Source organism: Hoplias malabaricus, chromosome 2 (genome assembly GCF_029633855.1).
Source record: "Hoplias malabaricus isolate fHopMal1 chromosome 2, fHopMal1.hap1, whole genome shotgun sequence".
Lineage (NCBI taxonomy): Eukaryota > Metazoa > Chordata > Actinopteri > Characiformes > Erythrinidae > Hoplias > Hoplias malabaricus.
This window is the reverse complement of record NC_089801.1, coordinates 55,420,427-55,441,275: the sequence shown is the minus strand read 5'-3', so window position 1 is coordinate 55,441,275 and position 20,849 is coordinate 55,420,427. Positions and strand designations below refer to the sequence as shown.

The 20,849-nt window shown below is 43.6% G+C and overlaps 2 protein-coding genes across 2 annotated transcripts in view; one reads left to right on the top strand and one right to left on the bottom strand.

The window, feature by feature from the left end:
* LOC136687410 (transmembrane channel-like protein 7) overlaps positions 1–10,895 on the bottom strand; it is a 31,136-nt gene extending 20,241 nt beyond the window's left edge. Inside the window, exons 1-7 of the mRNA XM_066661808.1 lie at positions 10,754–10,895; positions 8,850–9,117; positions 8,043–8,191; positions 4,331–4,504; positions 3,469–3,554; positions 3,102–3,247; positions 2,142–2,289 (exon numbers count right to left, since the gene is read on the bottom strand). Of these exons, the coding sequence (XP_066517905.1) occupies positions 2,142–2,289; positions 3,102–3,247; positions 3,469–3,554; positions 4,331–4,504; positions 8,043–8,191; positions 8,850–9,117; positions 10,754–10,772 (990 nt within the window). The 5' untranslated portion in view covers positions 10,773–10,895. The remainder of the gene's footprint in view (positions 1–2,141; positions 2,290–3,101; positions 3,248–3,468; positions 3,555–4,330; positions 4,505–8,042; positions 8,192–8,849; positions 9,118–10,753) is intronic.
* Positions 10,896–15,536: 4,641 nt separating this feature from the next.
* On the top strand, positions 15,537–20,621 carry wfikkn1 (WAP, follistatin/kazal, immunoglobulin, kunitz and netrin domain containing 1). Its single transcript, XM_066662281.1, has 2 exons — positions 15,537–15,658; positions 19,092–20,621. The coding sequence occupies exons 1-2, from the start codon at positions 15,548–15,550 to the stop codon at positions 20,619–20,621; spliced, it is 1,641 nt and encodes a 546-aa protein (XP_066518378.1). The 5' UTR covers positions 15,537–15,547.
* Positions 20,622–20,849: the final 228 nt, after the last annotated feature.

Genomic DNA, 20,849 nt, shown 5'->3' with positions numbered 1-20,849 from the left:
TCTGTTTAGCTCTCCGTGTTCAAGTTTGGTCTGTTTAGCTCTCTGTGTTCTAGTTTAGTCTGTTTAGCTCTCTGTGTTCAGGTTTAGTCTGTTTAGCTCTCTGTGTTCTAGTTTAGTCTGTTTAGCTCTCCGTGTTCAAGTTTGTTCTGTTTAGCTCTCCGTGTTCAAGTTTGGTCTGTTTAGCTCTCTGTGTTCTAGTTTAGTCTGTTTAGCTCTCTGTGTTCAGGTTTAGTCTGTTTAGCTCTCTGTGTTCTAGTTTAGTCTGTTTAGCTCTCCGTGTTCTAGTTTAGTCTGTTTAGTTCTAGTTTAGTCTGTTTAGTTCTAGTTTGGTCTGTTTAGCTCTCCGTGTTCAAGTTTGGTCTGTTTAGCTCTCTGTGTTCTAGTTTAGTCTGTTTAGCTCTCTGTGTTCTAGTTTAGTCTGTTTAGTTCTCTGTGTTCAGGTTTAGTCTGTTTAGCTCTCCGTGTTCAAGTTTAGTCTGTTTAGCTCTCCGTGTTCAAGTTTAGTCTGTTTAGCTGTCCGTGTTCTAGTTTAGTCTGTTTAGTTCTAGTTTAGTCTGTTTAGTTCTAGTTTAGTCTGTTTAGCTCTCTGTGTTCAAGTTTGGTCTGTTTAGCTCTCCGTGTTCTAGTTTAGTCTGTTTAGTTCTAGTTTAGTCTGTTTAGTTCTAGTTTAGTCTGTTTAGCTCTCCGTGTTCAAGTTTGGTCTGTTTAGCTCTCCGTGTTCAAGTTTGGTCTGTTTAGCTCTCCGTGTTCTAGTTTAGTCTGTTTAGTTCTCTGTGTTCAGGTTTAGTCTGTTTAGCTCTCTGTGTTCTAGTTTAGTCTGTTTAGCTGTGTATTGTCTCTCTGTCCATATCTGTTTTGGTTTCTTTTGTTTAAATAAAGTCTACTGTGTAGTCTAGTACTGTGTAGTCTGTCTAGTTCTAGTTTAGTCTGTTTAGTTCTAGTTTGGTCTGTTTAGCTCTCCGTGTTCAAGTTTGGTCTGTTTAGCTCTCTGTGTTCTAGTTTAGTCTGTTTAGCTCTCTGTGTTCTAGTTTAGTCTGTTTAGTTCTCTGTGTTCAGGTTTAGTCTGTTTAGCTCTCCGTGTTCAAGTTTAGTCTGTTTAGCTCTCCGTGTTCAAGTTTAGTCTGTTTAGCTGTCCGTGTTCTAGTTTAGTCTGTTTAGTTCTAGTTTAGTCTGTTTAGCTCTCTGTGTTCAAGTTTGGTCTGTTTAGCTCTCCGTGTTCTAGTTTAGTCTGTTTAGTTCTAGTTTAGTCTGTTTAGTTCTAGTTTAGTCTGTTTAGCTCTCCGTGTTCAAGTTTGGTCTGTTTAGCTCTCCGTGTTCAAGTTTGGTCTGTTTAGCTCTCCGTGTTCTAGTTTAGTCTGTTTAGTTCTCTGTGTTCAGGTTTAGTCTGTTTAGCTCTCTGTGTTCTAGTTTAGTCTGTTTAGCTGTGTATTGTCTCTCTGTCCATATCTGTTTTGGTTTCTTTTGTTTAAATAAAGTCTACTGTGTTATAGCACGTGTCTGCCTATGTCAGTCCGCCCCGGTCCTGACACTTACGTTTAAATAAAGTTATTATTTTGTGTGGAAATTCTTTCTAGGTTTTAAGTTCAGCCAAAGATTTTTGAGCGTATAACAAAGTGCACAGCTCTAACTCAAACTGGAGGCGGAGTCTGTTTAGAGTGCTGCATCTAATTTATGTTCAATAAAAATGTGTATGAGTTGAGTATTGTCAAAACAGTGACACTGTACTTTGCCGTATCAGTATTATTTCTGACCATGTGTGTTTATGGGGGCTGCATCATTCGTGAAAATATCAATATAATATGTAAAATGCTAAATAAAATCCATATTGTGATAACAGTAGTACTGACTTTATGTTTATGTAATGAGGTCATGCAGTAACACACAGCACGCCATGTGTTCATTACAGAGTGATTTTGACACACAGCTGTGCTACAGTGAATACTGTCGATTTGTTTGTTACAATGTTTTATACAAATTCAAAATCAAAGACAATGATGATCACAAAACAACTAAATGTTTACAGATTTTCTCCTGAATGATTGAATCTGTAACATTTATACTGAAATAAAATTTAACATTCATTTTGTTGCAGTAATCTGTTTTTGAAATATATAAAATAATTTTTTGGTTGGGGGGGTTACCTTCAGCTCGTACAGGAGGCTGCTGTGTTTGAGGCGTGCTGCGTTCTCGTTGGTGATGCAGAAGTCCCAGCCTGCGAAGACCTTGTTACAGAAACTTTGGAATCGCTCTTCGTCCTGAACCAGCTTCCTCTTAAACCCCGTCGCAGACCTGGACACAGCACACAATGTCTCACTCAGGGCTCAGCACAGTCTCACTCAGCACAATCTATTTCAGTGTTCAGCAGTCTCACTCAACACAGTTTCACTTAGCACAATCTCACTCAGTGCTCAGCACAGTCTCATTCAGCAGTCTCATTCAGCACAATATCTTTCAGCATTCAGCAGTCTTACTCAGCACAAACTCACTCAGCGCTTAGTACAGTCTCACTCAGCAAAATCTCTTTCAGCGTTCAGCAGTCTCACTCAGCATTATCTCACTTCGCAGTCTCACTTAGCACAGTCTCACTCAGCGCTCAGCACAGTCTCACTCAGCGCTCAGCACAGTCTCATTCAGCACAATATCTTTCAGAGTTCAGCAGTCTCACTAACTCTAGCGCTCAACAGTCTTATTCAGAATCTCACTCAGTGCTCAGTACAGTCTAACTCAGCACTCACTCGTCTCACTCAGCAGTCTCACTCAGTTATGTGTTGCACAGTGTATGTGAGTGTGTGTGGGCTTGTGTGTCGGTTTGTGTTTGTGTGTTAGTGTGTGAAAGGTAGTGTGTGTGTGAATGTGTGTGTTGGTTTGTATGTTAGTGTGTGAAAGGTAGTGTGTGTGAATGTCTGTGTGTGTGTGTGTGTGTATGTGTGTGTGTTTGTGAGAGAGAGAGAGAGAGAGAGAGAGAGAGAGAGAGAGAGAGAGTCTGAGTGTGTGTGTGTATGTGTATGTGTGAGTGAGAGTGAGAGTGAGGGAGAGAGAGAGACAGAGAGTCTGAGTGTGTGTGTGTGTGAGTGAGTGAGTGAGTGAGTGAGTGTGTGTACCTGTTGACGATCCAGACCAGGCTGAGGAGGAGGTAGGTGATGGTGCAGAGCACATAGGCCAGAGGGAGGTTGTAGTTAAGCCAGGGGAACCGGATAAGCTCTACTTTATAATACCCATAGAACAGATATGTCTGCTCCAGGAACCCCTATACACACACACACACACATAATATATATATATATATATATATATATATATATATATATATATATATATATATATATATATACACTTAATCAATTACGCAAACACCTGTAATAACACGTTTACAAATGCACACTATCACAGTTACATGTGTACACAAAATTACACACACACACACACACACACACACACACACACACACACACACACATATATACACACCGTTCCAGAGAGCAGGTCGATAATGTGCTGATGAAACACCACAAGTCCATGCCGTGAACTGGGAGAATACACTCTGCACTCATCAGCTAAAACACACAGACACACACACATAGCAAAATTAACAACAGCTCCAAAATGACAGATGCCTGCGAAGGTAGGTTACTGGGCTGGTCACAATATTAGTGAACAATTACATAAGTGAGTTATTACAATCTGAGAGTGAGAGGATGGGTTTATTGGGGAAAATGCCTGCTGGGCATCTAGTCTGGATGAGAGATGAGATACAGTTGGCTGGAGGCAGATACAGAGTCTATACGGTGAAGTGTGGGATTACGGAGGTGGTGTGTGTGTATGGTGTGTGTATAAGGTGTGTGATGTGAAGTGTGTGATTATGAAGGTGTGTGTGTGCAAGGGGTGTGTATAGGTTGTGTGTGTGTGTGTGTGTGTGTGTGTGTGTAAGGTGTGCGATGTGTAGTGTGTTATTATGGAGGTGGTGTGTGTGTGTGTGTGGAGTGTGTTATTACGGAGGTGGTGTGTGTGTGTGTGTGTGTGTGGAGTGTGTTATTACGGAGGTGGTGTGTGTGTGTGTGTGTGTGTGTGTGGAGTGTGTTATTACGGAGGTGGAGTGTGTTATTATGGAGATGGTGTGTGTGTGTGGAGTGCGTTATTATGGAGGTGGTGTGTGTGTGTGATTACGGAGGTGGTGTGTGTGTGTGATTACGGAGGTGGTGTGTGTGTGTGTGTGTGTGTGTGTGTGTGGAGTGTGTTATTACTGAGGTGGAGTGTGTTATCATGGAGGTGGTGTGTGACTGGAGTGTGTGATTACAGAGATGGTATGTGTGTGTATGGAATGTGTTATTACTTGCTCTCCTGATGGAGGTGGAGTTGAGGGAGGTGGAGTTGACGGAGGTTGCGTATGTAGCTGTGATGATCGGCAGTATCACAAAACCGAACATCAGCAGAAACATCACGAAGTTCAACAGCACCAGGAAACGCAGGAAAGAGAAATACGACAGAATACCTGTCCCAAACATACCTGCAGATAGAGAGAGAAAAAAAGAGAGAGAGACTTTAACTTTTTCATCACTTTATTTAACAAAAAACAAATAGACATCTATCTAACAAACCCCAACTTAACCCCACCCAAAAATCCTTTTAAAATCCCACAGTCCACGTAAGAAAACACAGCACACACACACCCACACTCTCCATCTCCAATCCATCATAGTAGTTGATCAGCACACCACATGCTCAAACATACTGAACAGAAATATGTAATGTCTTTCAGATTCGAACACTACAGTCTCCCATCTGGCTCTAAGAGCCAGTCCCCACTCTGTTACTCCATCAGACATGAGTCCAGTACAAATTCCTCAGACACAAGCCTCTGGCAAAGTCTATGTAAAAACCCAAAGAGGACAGTCAAATGCGAGCAGTCAGTAGAGAGGCAATGGGCAGGCTCTAGCTGAGAGAAACACTGCCGGCCTGTCTCCACTTCCTTGACAATACTCTTATTGGTGGGTGTAGCCCATATCTAGTGCGCCGCTGTGAGGCTTCCATTCTCTTAGGGACTGTTGACCCGAACAGCACCCTCCTCCCGAATCCGGCAGTGCTCCAACTACACGAACAGTCTCCACAATTCCTTGTGCTGCATGCTCTGTATACACTCTCCATACCCATGGAAATATTCATCATCAATAAACCCCTTAATGTTCATAGAGAAAAATACATAACCCAAAAGCAACAGACACCAGACATACACCACCAAGAGGTGTGTCCGAGAAACCTACACATCAGGAATAACCAAACTTTTCCATGCGACTGTCAACCACTTCCTCAGTCTGAACCGTCTCTTAGGGAAGAGTGCCATAAAGGTCTCATTCTTAGTGGCATGATGCACCTAATAAACTTGAGTGAATTTGAGAAGAAAATATCTAAAGACACAGTCCTTTTACCTTTCTAACTTTCAAAAACCGGTTAATTTCTGAGAATGAATAAACATCAGCTGAGGGCCCAGGTATTCCAGCGGAGGTCTCAGATGGACCGGCCCAAGCTGAAAAGACCGGCTTGCAGGGCAAACTGGCTGGTACTTCAGACAGCCCTGAACAATCTGATAAAACACCCTCCTCCCCAGAGTCCTGCACCACATACCCCGAGTCGCCTATACACTCACGCACACAGCCTACAATAACTGCTTCAAAACGGACTTTCAGCCTCCTCCACGGATTTATCAGTCTTACACTTGGCTTTTCCTGTCTGTCACTAGGTCCGATTGAGTCAATGAGGTCACTGAGTGTTCACAGATGCAATACCAACAGTACTATCAGTGCTATTATGAGTTTCATTCACTGATATTTCAGGCCCAGCACCATCTATCCCTTGCCCACCTACAGAGCTGATGGGTGCAGGCCTGCTCTCAGGCCCTGAATCCTCAACTACCTCCCCACCTCTGTCCCCTACCTGTTGCCCCTCTATTGAATCACTCTGCTTAGACCCATCACCCCCCTGCTGCTATTTTCTATGTGGGCAGATTAACTGTTTATGGCCGATGTCTCCACACTCAAAGCAGCGGAGTCTTTCTGTACCAGCAGACACTATATAAGAGCCAGCTCCTTGTTTAACCCTGAAACTCACATCTATATACTGATCACGATTATTTAAGACCATGAAAACCTGTCTACGAAAAGACAGGACATGTTTAACAGCTGCAGTTTTACACCCGACAGGAATCATTCTCATGGCACTGGCGAATTTACCAAACCGAGCCATTTCTTTCATAATCGCGTCATTCTCAATGAATGCGGAATGTTAGACACAACAACGCAGGTTGCAAGTGCACGGGGGGTTGACCTGCACCAGCACTCCCCTCACCTGGATCCCCGACTTGATCAACCTGCTCACACAGCTCTCCTTCTCCAAAAATACCATTACAGCTCTATTCATACAAGAAGCTGAGTAAATATTCTGACATCCTACCTGCTCCCATTGCCCCGCACTCCGGGACACACCTGACACCATGGCGGAGAGACAGCATCTCCACGCCGGCCTCAGAGGCCATTACGCCAGCTACAAACCGCTCACCACCGGCCAACAGTTCGGTACCAACTAACCTTACTATACTTTCATAAACAAATAAAAGTATAGAAAGAAAAAGAAATTCAAGAAAATCAGAAAAGCTGGCTAAACGCCAGAAACCTCCACGCGCTACCCGGAAAGTCTGCACATGTGCAGAGAAAGAGAGAAAGAGAGAAAGAAAGAAAGAGAGAGACAGACAGAGACACAGAGACAGAGAGAGAGAGAGAGAGAGAAAGACAGAGAGCGAGTGAATAGAAGAATCAGGGTGTCAGAGCCTTTTAGATGTTTACAAAAGTGTGTATACACCACATGTGTTGTTTCTGAGTGTTGTACAGTAGCGTATACGCCACGTGTGTTGTTTCTGAGTGTCGTACAGTAGCGTATATGCCGCGTGTGTTTTTTCTGAGTGTCGTACAGTAGCGTATACGCCGCGTGTGTTTTTTCTGAGTGTCGTACAGTAGCGTATACGCCGCGTGTGTTGTTTCTGAGTGTCGTACAGTAGCGTATACGCCGCGTGTGTTGTTTCTGAGTGTCGTACAGTAGCGTATATGCCGCGTGTGTTTTTTCTGAGTGTCGTACAGTAGCGTATACGCCGCGTGTGTTGTTTCTGAGTGTCGTACAGTAGCGTATACGCCGCGTGTGTTGTTTCTGAGTGTCGTACAGTAGCGTATATGCCGCGTGTGTTTTTTCTGAGTGTCGTACAGTAGCGTATACGCCGCGTGTGTTTTTTCTGAGTGTCGTACAGTAGCGTATATGCCGCGTGTGTTTTTTCTGAGTGTCGTACAGTAGCGTATACGCCGCGTGTGTTTTTTCTGAGTGTCGTACAGTAGCGTATACGCCGCGTGTGTTGTTTCTGAGTGTCGTACAGTAGCGTATACGCCGCGTGTGTTGTTTCTGAGTGTTGTACAGTAGCGTATACGCTGCGTGTGTTGTTTCTGAGTGTCGTACAGTAGCGTATACGCCACGTGTGTTGTTTCTGAGTGTTGTACAGTAGCGTATACGCTGCGTGTGTTGTTTGAGTGTCGTACAGTAGCGTATACGCTGCGTGTGTTGTTTCTGAGTGTCGTACAGTAGCGTACACGCCACGTATGTAGTTTCTGAGTGTCGTACAGTAGCGTATATGCTGCGTGTGTTGTTTCTGAGTGTTGTACAGTAGCGTATACGCTGCGTGTGTTGTTTCTAAGTGTTGTACAGTAGCGTATACGCCATGTGTGTTGTTTCAGAGTGTTGTACGGTAGTGTATACGCCATGTGTGTAGTTTCTGAGTGTCGTACAGTAGCGTATACGCCGCGTGTGTTTCTGAGTGTTGTACAGTAGCGTATACGCCGTGTGTGTTGTTTCTGAGTGTTGTACAGTAGCGTATACGCTGTGTATGTTATTCCTGAGTGTCGTACAATAGTGTATATGCTGCGTATGTTATTTCTGAGTGTTGTACAGTGGTATATACACCTCGTGTGTTATTTCTGTTGTACAATTGTGTGTGCAGTTTTATTTCTGACCCTCTATCTGGTGAATATCTGCTCTCCACAGCTGTAGCGAATTCAGAATCATCAGCCCTTCCTCCTTCAGTCTCTTTAAATAGTGTCGAGCGCTGAGTCTCCACTGAGCCAAACCACTCAGATCTCCTTGCAGCTGCAGACGATCTTGTCTAATAATAAATATAATGATAATAAATGTTAAAAATTGAACTAGTTGTGTATAATCTTAAGAACGAAGAAAACTCTAAATACACAGAACTCGAATATAAACTTGTCTTTAGAATCAATTCAATGTTAAAGAATTTTATTTTAACAGAATCATGCCTTATACATAATTAGGACATTACACATGGTTTAATGGTGAAACACACATGATTTTAAACTGTAGGAACTGAGTGGAAATGCACTATGTGGAAATAAACCACACAGTGCATATTCCTATATCTAAGTTTGAATTTGACCAAAATATTTACAGGTGTTTGACATCCTAAACAAACCTCAGCTGGTGTTTTATATTACGATTTTATTATTCTAACATAATAACAATGACAGAACCATAATGAATAGTAATAATATATTAAGTAATAAATATGTGAAAAATTATGAGAATAAAGCATTAATAAAGAGAGTAAAGAGAAATGACAGCAGAGTCATAAGGGGAACAGAAAGTAAAAATGAAATATGTACACAAGTGTAGCACAATAACAAAAGAGTTAGAAAGTACACATGAAAGAATAGCATGGTTATGAAAGAATAAAACAGATAATAGTAAAGTAAAAAATAAAATAATATGAATTAAAGGGTAAAATTTGGTAAGCCTAGACAGACTTGTATCTGCGTTTGCGCTCCATGTCCCAGGGCAGTTCTCTGGCCGGTTTGTTGTCGGTGTGACTGCGGAGGGTTGTGGTCCTGTCCTCTGACCTGCCATAAGCCCACCTCCCACTGCGGCTGCTGGAAGACCCCAAGCGACCCCTGCTGATGCTGCGCCGTTTAGTGCTGGTACCGGATGACTTCCTGCGGTACAGTAGAGACTGGTAACTGGGCAGCTGATCCAGCAAGGGATTACTGACCCCCCCACCACGACTCTGCAAAAACACTTGAGAGGGATACAAAAAAAAATAAATTATGGATGATTATCCAAACAACAGATTTAACTCACTGTTACAAACAATGAGTTATAAAAAAAACACAGAGAAAAGTAAAGGAATATGTGATAGAACAGATTTCATATGTGGACATAACCTGACGGGTTAACTGTCACCACCCTGGTGATCGTATAACACTGCATTTATTATTAATAAAGACACAGATACTCTGCAAAACAACATCCAGTGACATCTCTGTTTAAAAGAATGGAAATACTCATTAAAGTAAAATTAAGCAGCATGCTGAGACATAAAACACAAAATATGTTACTGTATTAGTCCTTCTTGTCTAGATAAACATACTGTGTGTTTCTGATCAGTAAAAATACAAGCTGTATACATTTTCCTCGAAAGTTACCAGAGTGATCTTAAGGCTTTCTAAATATACAAAGAAAAGAAAATCCACAATCAATAAAAATTAAATATAAAAAATATATACATTTAGCTGCAGTTCATCAGCTCTTCCTCTACATTCTTTGACATATTTATACACTATGATCTTTAACATATTTACTATATAATCTGTTTATTTACCTCCTTTAAACATTTTTATTCATGAATACACTTGCCAATTAAGTTTAATACTGACATAATACTGACAGTGAAAAACATTAGATATGAGTTTAATTTACCACAGTCTACCTCAGTTTAGCTAAGTTTAAAAAGCGTACCTCAGTTTACTTCAGTCACATTCAACACAATTAACACAGGTTTAAAAATATCATGTTAAATAAGTTTAGCTCAGTTTAGTAAACTTTATTTCAGACTAGTACATCTTACCTCAGTTAAGTATGTTTACGTTGGCTAATATTCAGTTTAACGCAGATTTGCTAAATTTACCTCTGGTTTATTTAAGTTCACCTTAGTTTAGCCTACCTTCATGTTAATTAAGTTTACCTCTGTTAAATGTACCTCAGTTTGGATTACATCATTTTAGGTTCACCTCAGTTTTTTAATATTTACCCTACAAAATGTTTAATTAAATTGATCTCAATTTAGTTCATTTTTGTTCAACTAAGAATCGCCAAGATTACCTGAGGTTAGTTAGGTTTACTTCACTTAATTTCAGTTTACTTCTGTTCACACAAGGTTTATTTTTTTTTATCTCAGATTTACCTCAGTTTAGTTACATTTTAACTCAGTTTACTTCAACTTAGTTACGTTTTAACTCAGTTTTACTTCAGTTGAGTTACATTTACCTCAGTTTAGTTACGTATATCTCTGTTTAAATCTGTTTAACTCAGTTTAGTTATGTATAACTTATTTTACATCAGTTTAGTTGTTTAAATCAGTTTACCTCAGTTTAGTTTTTAACTCAGTTTAGTTATGTGTAACTCAGTTTACCTCAGTTTAGTTACCTATGTTTCTGTGTTAATACAGTTTTGTGAGGCTAAAATCCTGTTCTCTTTCACGTTAATACTTATGTAACTGAGGTATTATAAGACTGGTGAGTTAAATATAGTTAGAAACACAGTATTTACCCGAGTGTTACACTGTCAACCCTGGGAGAGTTAGCCTGCCAGACTGGGCTTTGCTAGAGTAACTAAACAGTAAGCTGTACATGTTTAAACATTTATAAATGTTCACCTCCGTCTGCTGTGTCCATCTTCTGTTCTTCTCTGTGTAAACCCGCTTGTGTATCTCCCTCGCCGAAACACACTCTCTGTGTTTATCTTTCTGTTTGTTTGTGGACTGTAGCTTTAGCTTCCTGCTACATTCCGACAGAAAATGCGCGTTCACGAGAAAAGGGGCGCATTCACGAGAACAGTGGCGCGTTCACGAGCACCGAAGAGCGCAGTCAGCATCACCAAACTGATGGCACTCTACGCTAACTTTACACTAATCCTACTGCACTATACTTTACTATACTGTACTGCACTAACTGCACTATACTACACTTTAATATTGCTGTACTGAATTATACTGTACTATATTATACTGCACTATAATGTACTGCACTGTACTGTGCCATAAACACTACACCGATTTTTAACTGGCACTATTAACAAACGTATACTGGCAATATATTATCTGGAGTTCAGCTCTCCCTCTATATTCTTTGACATATTTACTATGGAATAGGTTTATTAACCTCTTTAAAGCAGCTTTTTTCGTGAAGATACTTAAAGTTTAATACTGACATAACACAATGAATAACAGCAGATATGAGTTTAATAGAGGGTACCTCAGTTTACTTCAGTCTGTTCACCACAGTTAACAATGGTTTAACTTTACATTAATTGTCATATTAAATACGTTTACAACAACTTATTCCAGAGTAGTAAATTGTACCTCAGTTAAGTACGATGGCTTCTCAGTTTAACCAAGATTAGCTTTGCTTACTTCTGGTTTAGTTAAGTTTACCCCAGGTTTACTTAAACTCACCTCAGTTTAGCCTGCTTCAGATTACAGGTTTACCTCGGGTTAGGTAAATTCACCTCACTTAACTTCATGTTAATTACATTTACCTCTGTTACATGTAACTCAGGGTTACCTCAGTTAGGATTCCATCATTTTAGGTTCACCTCAGGTTTTGATTTTGTAATGTTTAGCCTTTTAACAAATTACACTAACTGGCAGTGCTAACACTGTTAACTGTAAACCAGAGCTATTAAAATATACTAAATCACTCCAATTAATTATTATATGCTATGTTAAAGTAACTATATACTCAATGCACTCTTAACTCTATTTCAGTACTATTATAAAACACGGTTAAATCACTAGCATTGTAATTATATCAATAATAACTCTATTGTAACATTACTAATACTATACTCTCTACACTAATATTCATTCTACACTCCTGTAATTTCATCTATACTAACATCATTCATTATAGTTTAAATTTATTCATTGTTCAAAACTATGTAACATTGAGAAGCACTACACTACAGTAACTAATATCGCTTTACTCAGAATATTATCCTTTCAATATTAAATCTTTATTTACTATATACATTAGCAATGAACTTTATACATATAACTTTATCCTTTATAATTTATTTCTCAGCAAAGGTTAATAATTGCATGTTATAGTGTATCAAATTAATAATTTTGCAGAGACGGTATTAATATAGAATTTATAATGTTAGTAAAGATTTAGTACTGTTACATATATAAAATTAAACCCATTTACTAACATAATTAAACTCTACATAAACACAATTAACACTTTACTAACACTAATAAACCTTCACTAACAGTATCTACTCCTTCCTATTTACACTTTATAGACAGTATTAACACTATAAACAGTATTAACCAATTACTAACAGTATTAAATATGTTCTGTTGAGATGCTTTGTTAAAGAAAACAGGTCCAGAACAGGGTTCCCTGGTCAGTTCTCCATGTGGTTGTTACTGAGACAGAGGGGAGTGTTGGGGTCATATGGTGCCTTTGTTTGGTGCAGCCCTCCCCCTCCCTCATGGGTCACTCCAGGCAGGGTTAAAGTCACAGGGGTTCAGGGTCACTGTGTGTTTATGAAGACCACCTGCCCCCCCACCCTAGGCCCTGCTGGGAAATAAAACCCTTCCCAGAAAGACTCTGAAGGGTCTGAAGGGGGATACTGTGCATAAATAAACATCAGAGATGAACCAGAAATCCATATGGCAGCACGGTGTCCAGTAGCAGAAGGAGAACTCTAGAACCCTGTTCTGTTCAGTTCCTCTTTGTGTTCTCTTGCCGTGAGGCGTCCGGTCACATGGGGAGACCCCCAAGGCCCCTGTAACCTCTGACCTCTCTCTGCTGTCTGCATTAATGAGAACAGCTCTCTTCCTCCATGCTCTGTCTGATGCCTCTTTCATACATGAGCTCAGGAGAACTAGAGAAACTCTGGAGCGTCAGGCCCAGAGATGTCCCGCGGTTGTTCACACATGCTGCGTACAGCAGGATTTTTTCTGCGTGAGACACGCTCTTGTAGCCAGAAACTAAACGTGCTTTAGGCGTGGGGCGGAGCCTGTGCAGTGCAGGAGAAGCGTCTCACATGCACTGACTCAGACTTCACCCAGAGTCTTTACCATGGCGAGAGGAGGAAAAAATCTGGAACATTTCTGGATTACTGAGCAGGTGTGAAAGGGGCATGAGAGAGAGGAACAGACCACATCACCATATTTACAGAATTTACACTTCACAAAACTCAGAGACCAATCACAGAGTTCCCTCATGTCCATATAAGGTGTTGTGGGTGTGGCTAGATGTCAGTATAAGGTGTTATGAGTGTGGCTAAATGTCCATATAAGATGTTGTGGGTGTGGCTAGTTGTCAGTATAAGGTGTTGTGCGTGTGACTAGATCGTAGTATAAGGTGTTGTTGGTGTGGGTAGATGTCAGTATATGGAGCTGTGGGAGTGGCTACATGTCAGTAAAAGGTGTTGTGGGTGTGGCTAGATGTCAGTATAAGGAGCTGTGGGTGTGGCTAGATGTCAGTATAAGGAGCTGTGGGTGTGGCTAGATGTCAGTATAAGGAGCTGTGGGTGTGGCTAGATGTCAGTATAAGGAGCTGTGGGTGTGGCTAGATGTCAGTATAAGGAGTTGTGGGTGTGGCTTTATACTAAGGCAGTTAAGGAGCTATATGCAAAAATCTACAGCTAACTCTGGTGTGCTCTGCAGTGATGTCACTCTGAGAGAGAGTCCACTATTAGACTCCAGCACAGCTCCTCAAACTGGATCAACACGGACAACCTCTCCTTCCCCGGCACAGAAACACATCGCATCATCTCTGTGTTGTTGACTTTGGAGTTGTTAGCAGTAGAGACCTGAATATAAATAAACTAAAATCAGGCTTTCAGTGACGAGAGAGAGAGAGAGAGAGAGAGAGAGAGAGAGAGAGAGAGAGAGAGAGTAAAATATCACACTAATGCCGTTATCAACTGGCCTAGCTAACAACACAGAAGGCGAACATTTCAGAATGTTTATCTAGAACACAGTCAGCTCAGTCTGGCTTTAATAACCCATATCAGTTTGTGTATTCATGGACCCTGTGGAAAGGGGCTGGGTAAACAACTGGGCCCAAAATGTGGTGCTACGTCCCGTGACCAACCCCAATAACAACATGCTACAGCCCACAGTTTTACTCGTGGTGCTTTTCCACTGCAGGGGCTATACTCTACTGGTCCCTACTCAACTGGACTGATTCACTCCTCCACCAGGTAAATCTGGTCCTGGTTTTGGAAGCAGGTTCTTGTTTAGTCACTGTTCTCTCATGGTTCCGAGCGAACTGAGTAGGGACTAAACTGTGGCGTGTAAACCTTGCAGAGCGCTGATTGTCCAGAGAGAGTCGTCACTCTACGCCACGCAACGCAGATGTCCAGCACCAACTCTCCATCTGTAAAATCTCCAGCTGCAGCAGAGATCACATTTGTTTTTATCCGACTCACAACAGCAGCTCGTAAAATTACAAAGGTTTCCTACCCTCTTCCAGAAGTCCCAGAGTGCAGTTTCTGCAGTGCTGAGCCTGGAGTAGCAGCGGCTCTGTTCTCCATGTTACAGCTGACCACAGTGAGTTTGAAGTTGGAAATTTAAGGTAAAAATATTTAATTATTTAATTTAATATAATGAGCTCACAGATCAAAGGAAACAAAAATAAGACTGAGAGTATGTCATTTAAAGTGGTGTGTGTGTGTGTGTGAGAGAGAGAGAGAGAGAGAGAGAGAGAGAGAGAGAGAGAGCAGCTCGCGGGTGTCCCTGATGTCCCTGCAGTTAAATCTGTCTAGACTCATAAACTTCTCACCGGAACATTTAAACACGCTCGTTTTCAGGCAAGCCCGCCCCACGCGGCGCTGTGATTGGCTGAAAGAGCGTTTAAGCCCTGAGAGAGAGAGAAAGGAGAAACAGAGGGCAAGATATGAAGAGAGAAATGTAAATGAATCAGGAGATAAATAAACGGAATATTAAAAAGAAAACGACAAGGTAAAAAGACATTGCAGAGTTTCAGCCAATCACAGCACGCAGGGGCGGGGTTTAACCGAAAACGGGCGTTAAACGAAAACCAGGCAAATAAATAAATAAATAAATAAATAAATAAACAAAGGCACTCGGACTTCAATGGGCTGCCGGGGCGCGCGCTCCTTTGAACTCAGTTGAAAAAAGAGACCGAAAAAACACACACGGGCTGTAAACAATGTTTGTTCAGTTGTTGTTGTTGTTGTTGTTGTTGATGTCGGTGCCCCGCGCTCGCGCCCCATACACTCACCGTTAGAGCCGGGCTCGCGCTCCGCGTTCAAAGGGAACAGAGAAAAAAAAAAGAAAAGAGCCGTAGCGCTCGAGCTCGAACTGCTGTGGCGGGAACTAAGCCGACTTTGATGTGTGATATTTAAAGGGACACTTCTTTGTTGCTGTTTGATGATGTTGGTCGCGTGTCTCACGCTCTGGTCGCTGCTGATGGTGAGAGGAGCTCGCGCGCAGCACGAAGGAGTTTGTCCGAATGAACTGAACACAAACCTGTGGGTGGACGCCCAGAGTACGTGCGACCGAGAGTGTAACACACACCAGGTGAGCGCGCACACACACACAAGCTAATAAACATTCACACACTCCTGGAAGCAGTAGACATGATGAGTGTAATGGTCTGAGGGCCACACTGTGATGGTCCTAATGTTTTGGCCAGTCTCCAGAACTCGGGTCTGTGGGGTGTTAACTCAGCTCTTATAGAACTGGGTCAGAACACGCACCGCTGAAAGAGTTAACTCCACTCTGATAGAACCGGGTCAGAACACGCACTGCTGAAAGAGTTAACACCGCTCTGATAGAACCGGGTCAGAACACGCACTGCTGAAAGAGTTAACACCGCTCTGATAGAACCGGGTCAGAACACGCACCGCTGAAACAGTTAACACCGCTCTGATAGAAACGGGTCAGAACACACGCTGCTGAAAGAGTTAACACCGCTCTGATAGAACCGGGTCAGAACACGCACTGCTAAAAGAGTTAACACCGCTCTGATAGAACCGGGTCAGAACACGCACCGCTGAAACAGTTAACACCGCTCTGATAGAAACGGGTCAGAACACACACCATTGAAAGAGTTAACTCCGCTCTGATAGAACCAGGCCAGAACACACGCTGCTGAAAAAGCTAACTCCACTCTGATAGAACCGGGTCAGAACACACAACGCTGAAAAATTAATTCCGCTCTGACAGAACTGGGTCAGAACACGCACCACTGAAAGAGTTAACTGAATCAGAAAACGAGCTGCTGAAAGTGTTAACTCCACTCTGATAGAACCAGGTCAGAACACACGATGCTGAAAGAGTTAACTCCACGCTGATAGAACCGGGTCAGAACCTGCACTGCTGAAAGAGTTAACGCTGCTCTGATAGAACCAGGTCAGAACACACAGCTGAAAGCGGTAACTCCGCTCTCATAGAATTGGGTCAGAACACACACCGCTGTAAAAGTTAACCCCGTTCGGATAGAACCGGGTCAGGACACGCACGGCTGAAAGTGTTAACCCCACTCTGATAGAACCTAGTCAGAACACACACAGCTGAAAGAGTTAACTCAGCTCTGATAGAACCGGGTCAGAACACACACAGCTGAAAGAGTTAACTCAGCTCTGATAGAACCGGGTCAGAACACACGCTGCTGAAAGGGTTAAATCTGCTCTGATAGAACCAGGTCAGAACACATGCCGCTGAAAGAGTTAACTCCGCTCTGATAGAACCGGGTCAGAACTCTCAGGTCAGTGCATTTGGCTGTGGTGGTGTTAGTGGTTTCTAAATTTTCAGAGTCACGGTGCTGACCCAGGGGACAGACAATCCCAGGTGCACTGTGGGAAGAAGGCGAGCGGGCGGAGTCAGTGTGGAGCTCTGGGTGATATTCTACTGGAGAACCCTGGGATCTGGAGTTCTGTGGATGTTCCTCTCCCTGCAGACCGAGCCCACCCTTCAGGGCAGCACTGCTCCCTAACGACAGTGTCCTCTCTCAGAGCCACACCGCAGACTCGGCTCCAGGTTCCTCAGATCTCAGTCTGGTCGGGACTCTGCGGGGAGCTAGAGGAACCGGTCCAATAATCCATTCAATAAGTGATGTTCCAGTACTCAAGTGCTGCGCTGTCCCTGTGTAGGTCACTATCGGTGTTCCATTTGGTAGTAGTGTCTGAAAACTAGTCGACAAGTTTGAGTGCACTCGAACTATCCGACAATGCACTGCAAAAATTGTTCACAACCCAGATTGCTGGAGAACAGGTTCTAGGTACTGAGAAACAGCCCTACTCTCTGAGCCAGAGACAACAGGACACTTCAGGGGACATGATGAGTCCATGTCCGACCACGTCAGAACAGTTCTGTCAGAATAAGGTCCACCAGACTACTAATACACACACACACACACATACACACACACACACAAGCCTTCCTCAGCTCTGAAGTTTGTCTCCACCACCAGAGGACAGTGTGTACCCACCACGCTGTGCTGGAGATAACTCAGCTCTTAACAAAACAGAGCTTTTACTGTGTTTACGTAAAGAACATGATCTAATCTCCACAAACCCTGAGTGAGACTCACAGAAACCTCTGTTAAACTCAGATAAAACACACTCCAATTCGTTTTGATCCTCCACTTCAAACTAATCAACAGAAAAGACAACAATACAGTAACCCTCCCACATCTTTTACACAGTGATAGGAAACACAGTCATTTTAAGTTATAGTATACTAAACTGTTCTATATTAATAATAGGTGTGTGTGTGTGGGTGTGTGCGTGTGTGTGTGTGTGTGTGTGCATGTGTGTGTGTGTGTGTTCACTGAGCTGCAGTTTAAGTTCAGTTTCTCACCAGAAAAAAATTAGATACGAGCATGAGTTCTCACAGTAGTGGTTACACACACTCACACACACACGCCCTGAGTTTCACACACACACACACTTACAGGAAACTGCTGCACATTTCCCTCAGTTCCAGCTTGAGATCAGCAGAATATCAGCTGCAGTTTTAGTCAAAGGTTCTACTTATATCTTGTATTTCTGGTTGTGGCAGTAAACACAGTTGATTTGGTGCTTCCTCTGAAACTGCGGCCACCTCCTTAAACGCTGACCTTGCTTCTGAGTTTGTGGAAGTTTTATTAATTTTCTCCCTGGTTAGTCATTATTTCCTCCTCCTCCTCCACTTTTCTGTCTTTTTACTGAAACCGCGGACAACCTGGGGTTAACGGTAAACTCTCAGTCTTACTTTCAGTAAAACTAACACTTCCTTATTGAACCATGAACCTCAAAGAACCTTCTGCAGGATTAAAATATTCTTCAGACTGATGGAGAATGTGCTGTAGATGGTTCTATTAAGCACCTTTCAGAAAAGGGTTCTACACGGCACCAAAACTTCCTTCCTTTGTAACAAACTTGACATTGTAAAAACAGAGGAAGAGCTTTTATTGCAGTGTAGAACCCTTCTCTAAAAGGTGCTGTATAAAACCATCTACAGCACAGTATCCATCTGTCTGTAGAACCCCTTTACAGTGTGAAGAACCCTTTAATCACAAAAAAGGTTCTTCATGGTTCTATACAGAACTTGTTCATTCATTGTCAGTAACCCTTATCCAATTCAGGGTGGCGGTGGGTCCGGACACTACCTGTAATCACTGGGTACAAGGCAGGAACACACACTGGAGGGGGCACACACTCACACATTCACTCACACACTCACACCTATGGACACTTTTGAGTCTCCAATTCACCTACCAACGAGTGTTTTTGGAGTGTGGGAGGAAACCGGAGCACCCGGAGGAAACCCACGAGGACACGGGGGGAACCCACAACACCCAGGACCCTGGAGCTATGTGACAGAGACACTACCTGCTACACCACTGTGCTGCCATTCTATACAGAACTGTCTGCTTTAATAAAGAACCCTTGTAGACCCTTGTACATTTTTTAAGAATGTAGTTAATATGGAATGTATTCATTTTTGTTTCTGTGTGTGTGTTTTACAGGACTGTGCTGATTTTGAGAAGTGCTGCACTAATGTGTGTGGTCTGCGGAGTTGTGTAGCAGCTCGGTTCTCTGATGGTTCTCCTGTGATCCCTGATGGCCAGTCGGGTGGCAGTGTGTCTGAGGGGGTTGTGGCTAGTTGTGCAGGATTCTTGTGCGACCAGCAGGGGGCAGAGTGTGAGGTGTGGGAGGGGCAGCCTGTGTGTAAATGCCAGGACCGCTGCGAGAGCGAGCCCAGTTTTACTTGTGCGTCCGACGGCCTCACCTATTTTAACCGCTGCTACATGGATGCAGAGGCATGTGTCCAAGGTGTGACCCTCACTGTTGTTACATGCAGGTATCACCTTTCTGCCCCACCCACAAGCCCCCTGACTTTGGGGACTACCTCCCAGGCCACACCCACATCGTCCGCCCCTTTCCCACCCACTCTGTACTCCAACCCTCAACACCAAGCTGTGTACCTGGGTGGAACTGTCAGCTTCCACTGCGATGTCATTGGCCTTCCCAAACCAGACGTCACCTGGGAGAAGCAGTCAGAGCGCCGGGAACACCTGGTGATGCGTCCAGACCAGATGTATGGCAATGTGGTGATCACAAACATCGGGCAGCTGGTGGTGTACAATGCTCAGGTGTCGGACACCGGGATCTACACCTGTATCGCCCGGAATTCGATGGGAGAGCTGAGGGCTGATTACCCTCTGTCTGTCATCATCCGCTCTGAGCATGACTTCTATGAAGATGCAGAGCCAGGTGTGGAATCCCTGGTTCGCCCGTTCTCCCCAGCAGACTGCCTCGCAGAGGTAGAGCGAGGGGACTGCGGCGAGATTCGAGTGGACTGGCACTACGACTCTGTCTCAGAAAGCTGTCGACCCTTCACACACGGAGGGTGCCCCGGGGGCAGGAACCGGTTTGAGACGTACGAGGAGTGTCGGGTGGCGTGCCAGCGTGAAGGTCTGGGCATCTGCTCCCTGCCCGCCGTCCAGGGGCCCTGCAAGGACTGGGAACCACGCTGGGCCTACAGCTCCACCAGCAAGCAGTGTCAGGCCTTCGTCTATGGAGGGTGCCAGGGGAATGTAAATAATTTCCGTTCCCATCAGGAGTGTGAGGCCAGCTGCCCCCAGCCCCGGGTCCGTCGCTGCCGCGGCTGCAAACCAAAGGGGCGGCTGGTGCCCAGTGTGTGCAGCAGTGATTTTGCCATTGTGGGGCGTCTCACAGAGCTGATTGAGGAGCTGGACTCCGGCCTTGCTCGCTTCAGTCTGGATCAGGTACTGAAGGACCAGAAGATGGGCCTGCAGCTCTTCAAAGCTCGCCACCTGGAAGTCACTCTGCTGAAGATGGACTGGAGCTGCCCTTGCCCCAACATCACACAGCAGGAGGACGCCCCCTTTCTGGTCATGGGGGAAGTGCAGGAAGGAATGGCCGTCATACTACCGCACAGCTATGTCCGACCAGTGACAGAGCGCAGAGTCCGCAAGATCCAGGAAGTTCTGGCCAAGAAAACCTGTAGCATGCTGCAGAGGTTCCAGGACTGAGGCGGTTCCCTTTAGGACCAATAAAGACTTAGATTAGTGTAGCTTAGCTTCTCTTGTTTTGGCTTATCTGTAGGTGTGAGATGTCCTTTCTGAAGCAGTCACACTTCGAACTAAGTCTAGTCTCAAGCCGTTTTCACATATGGACTCCTTACATTCTTTGTCTGGGATTTTCTGCGTCAGGTGTGTTCTCACAACTGGAAATGTTCTAGGCAAGGAGCAGTCCCTGTG

Coding starts and splice junctions, on each gene's coding strand:
- wfikkn1 (XM_066662281.1), top strand. CDS start 15,548: ATGGTGAGAGGAGCTCGCGCGCAGCACGAAGGAGTTTGTCCGAATGAA. Junction 15,659..19,091: donor GAGAGTGTAACACACACCAG/GTGAGCGCGCAC, acceptor TGTGTTTTACAG/GACTGTGCTGATTTTGAGAA.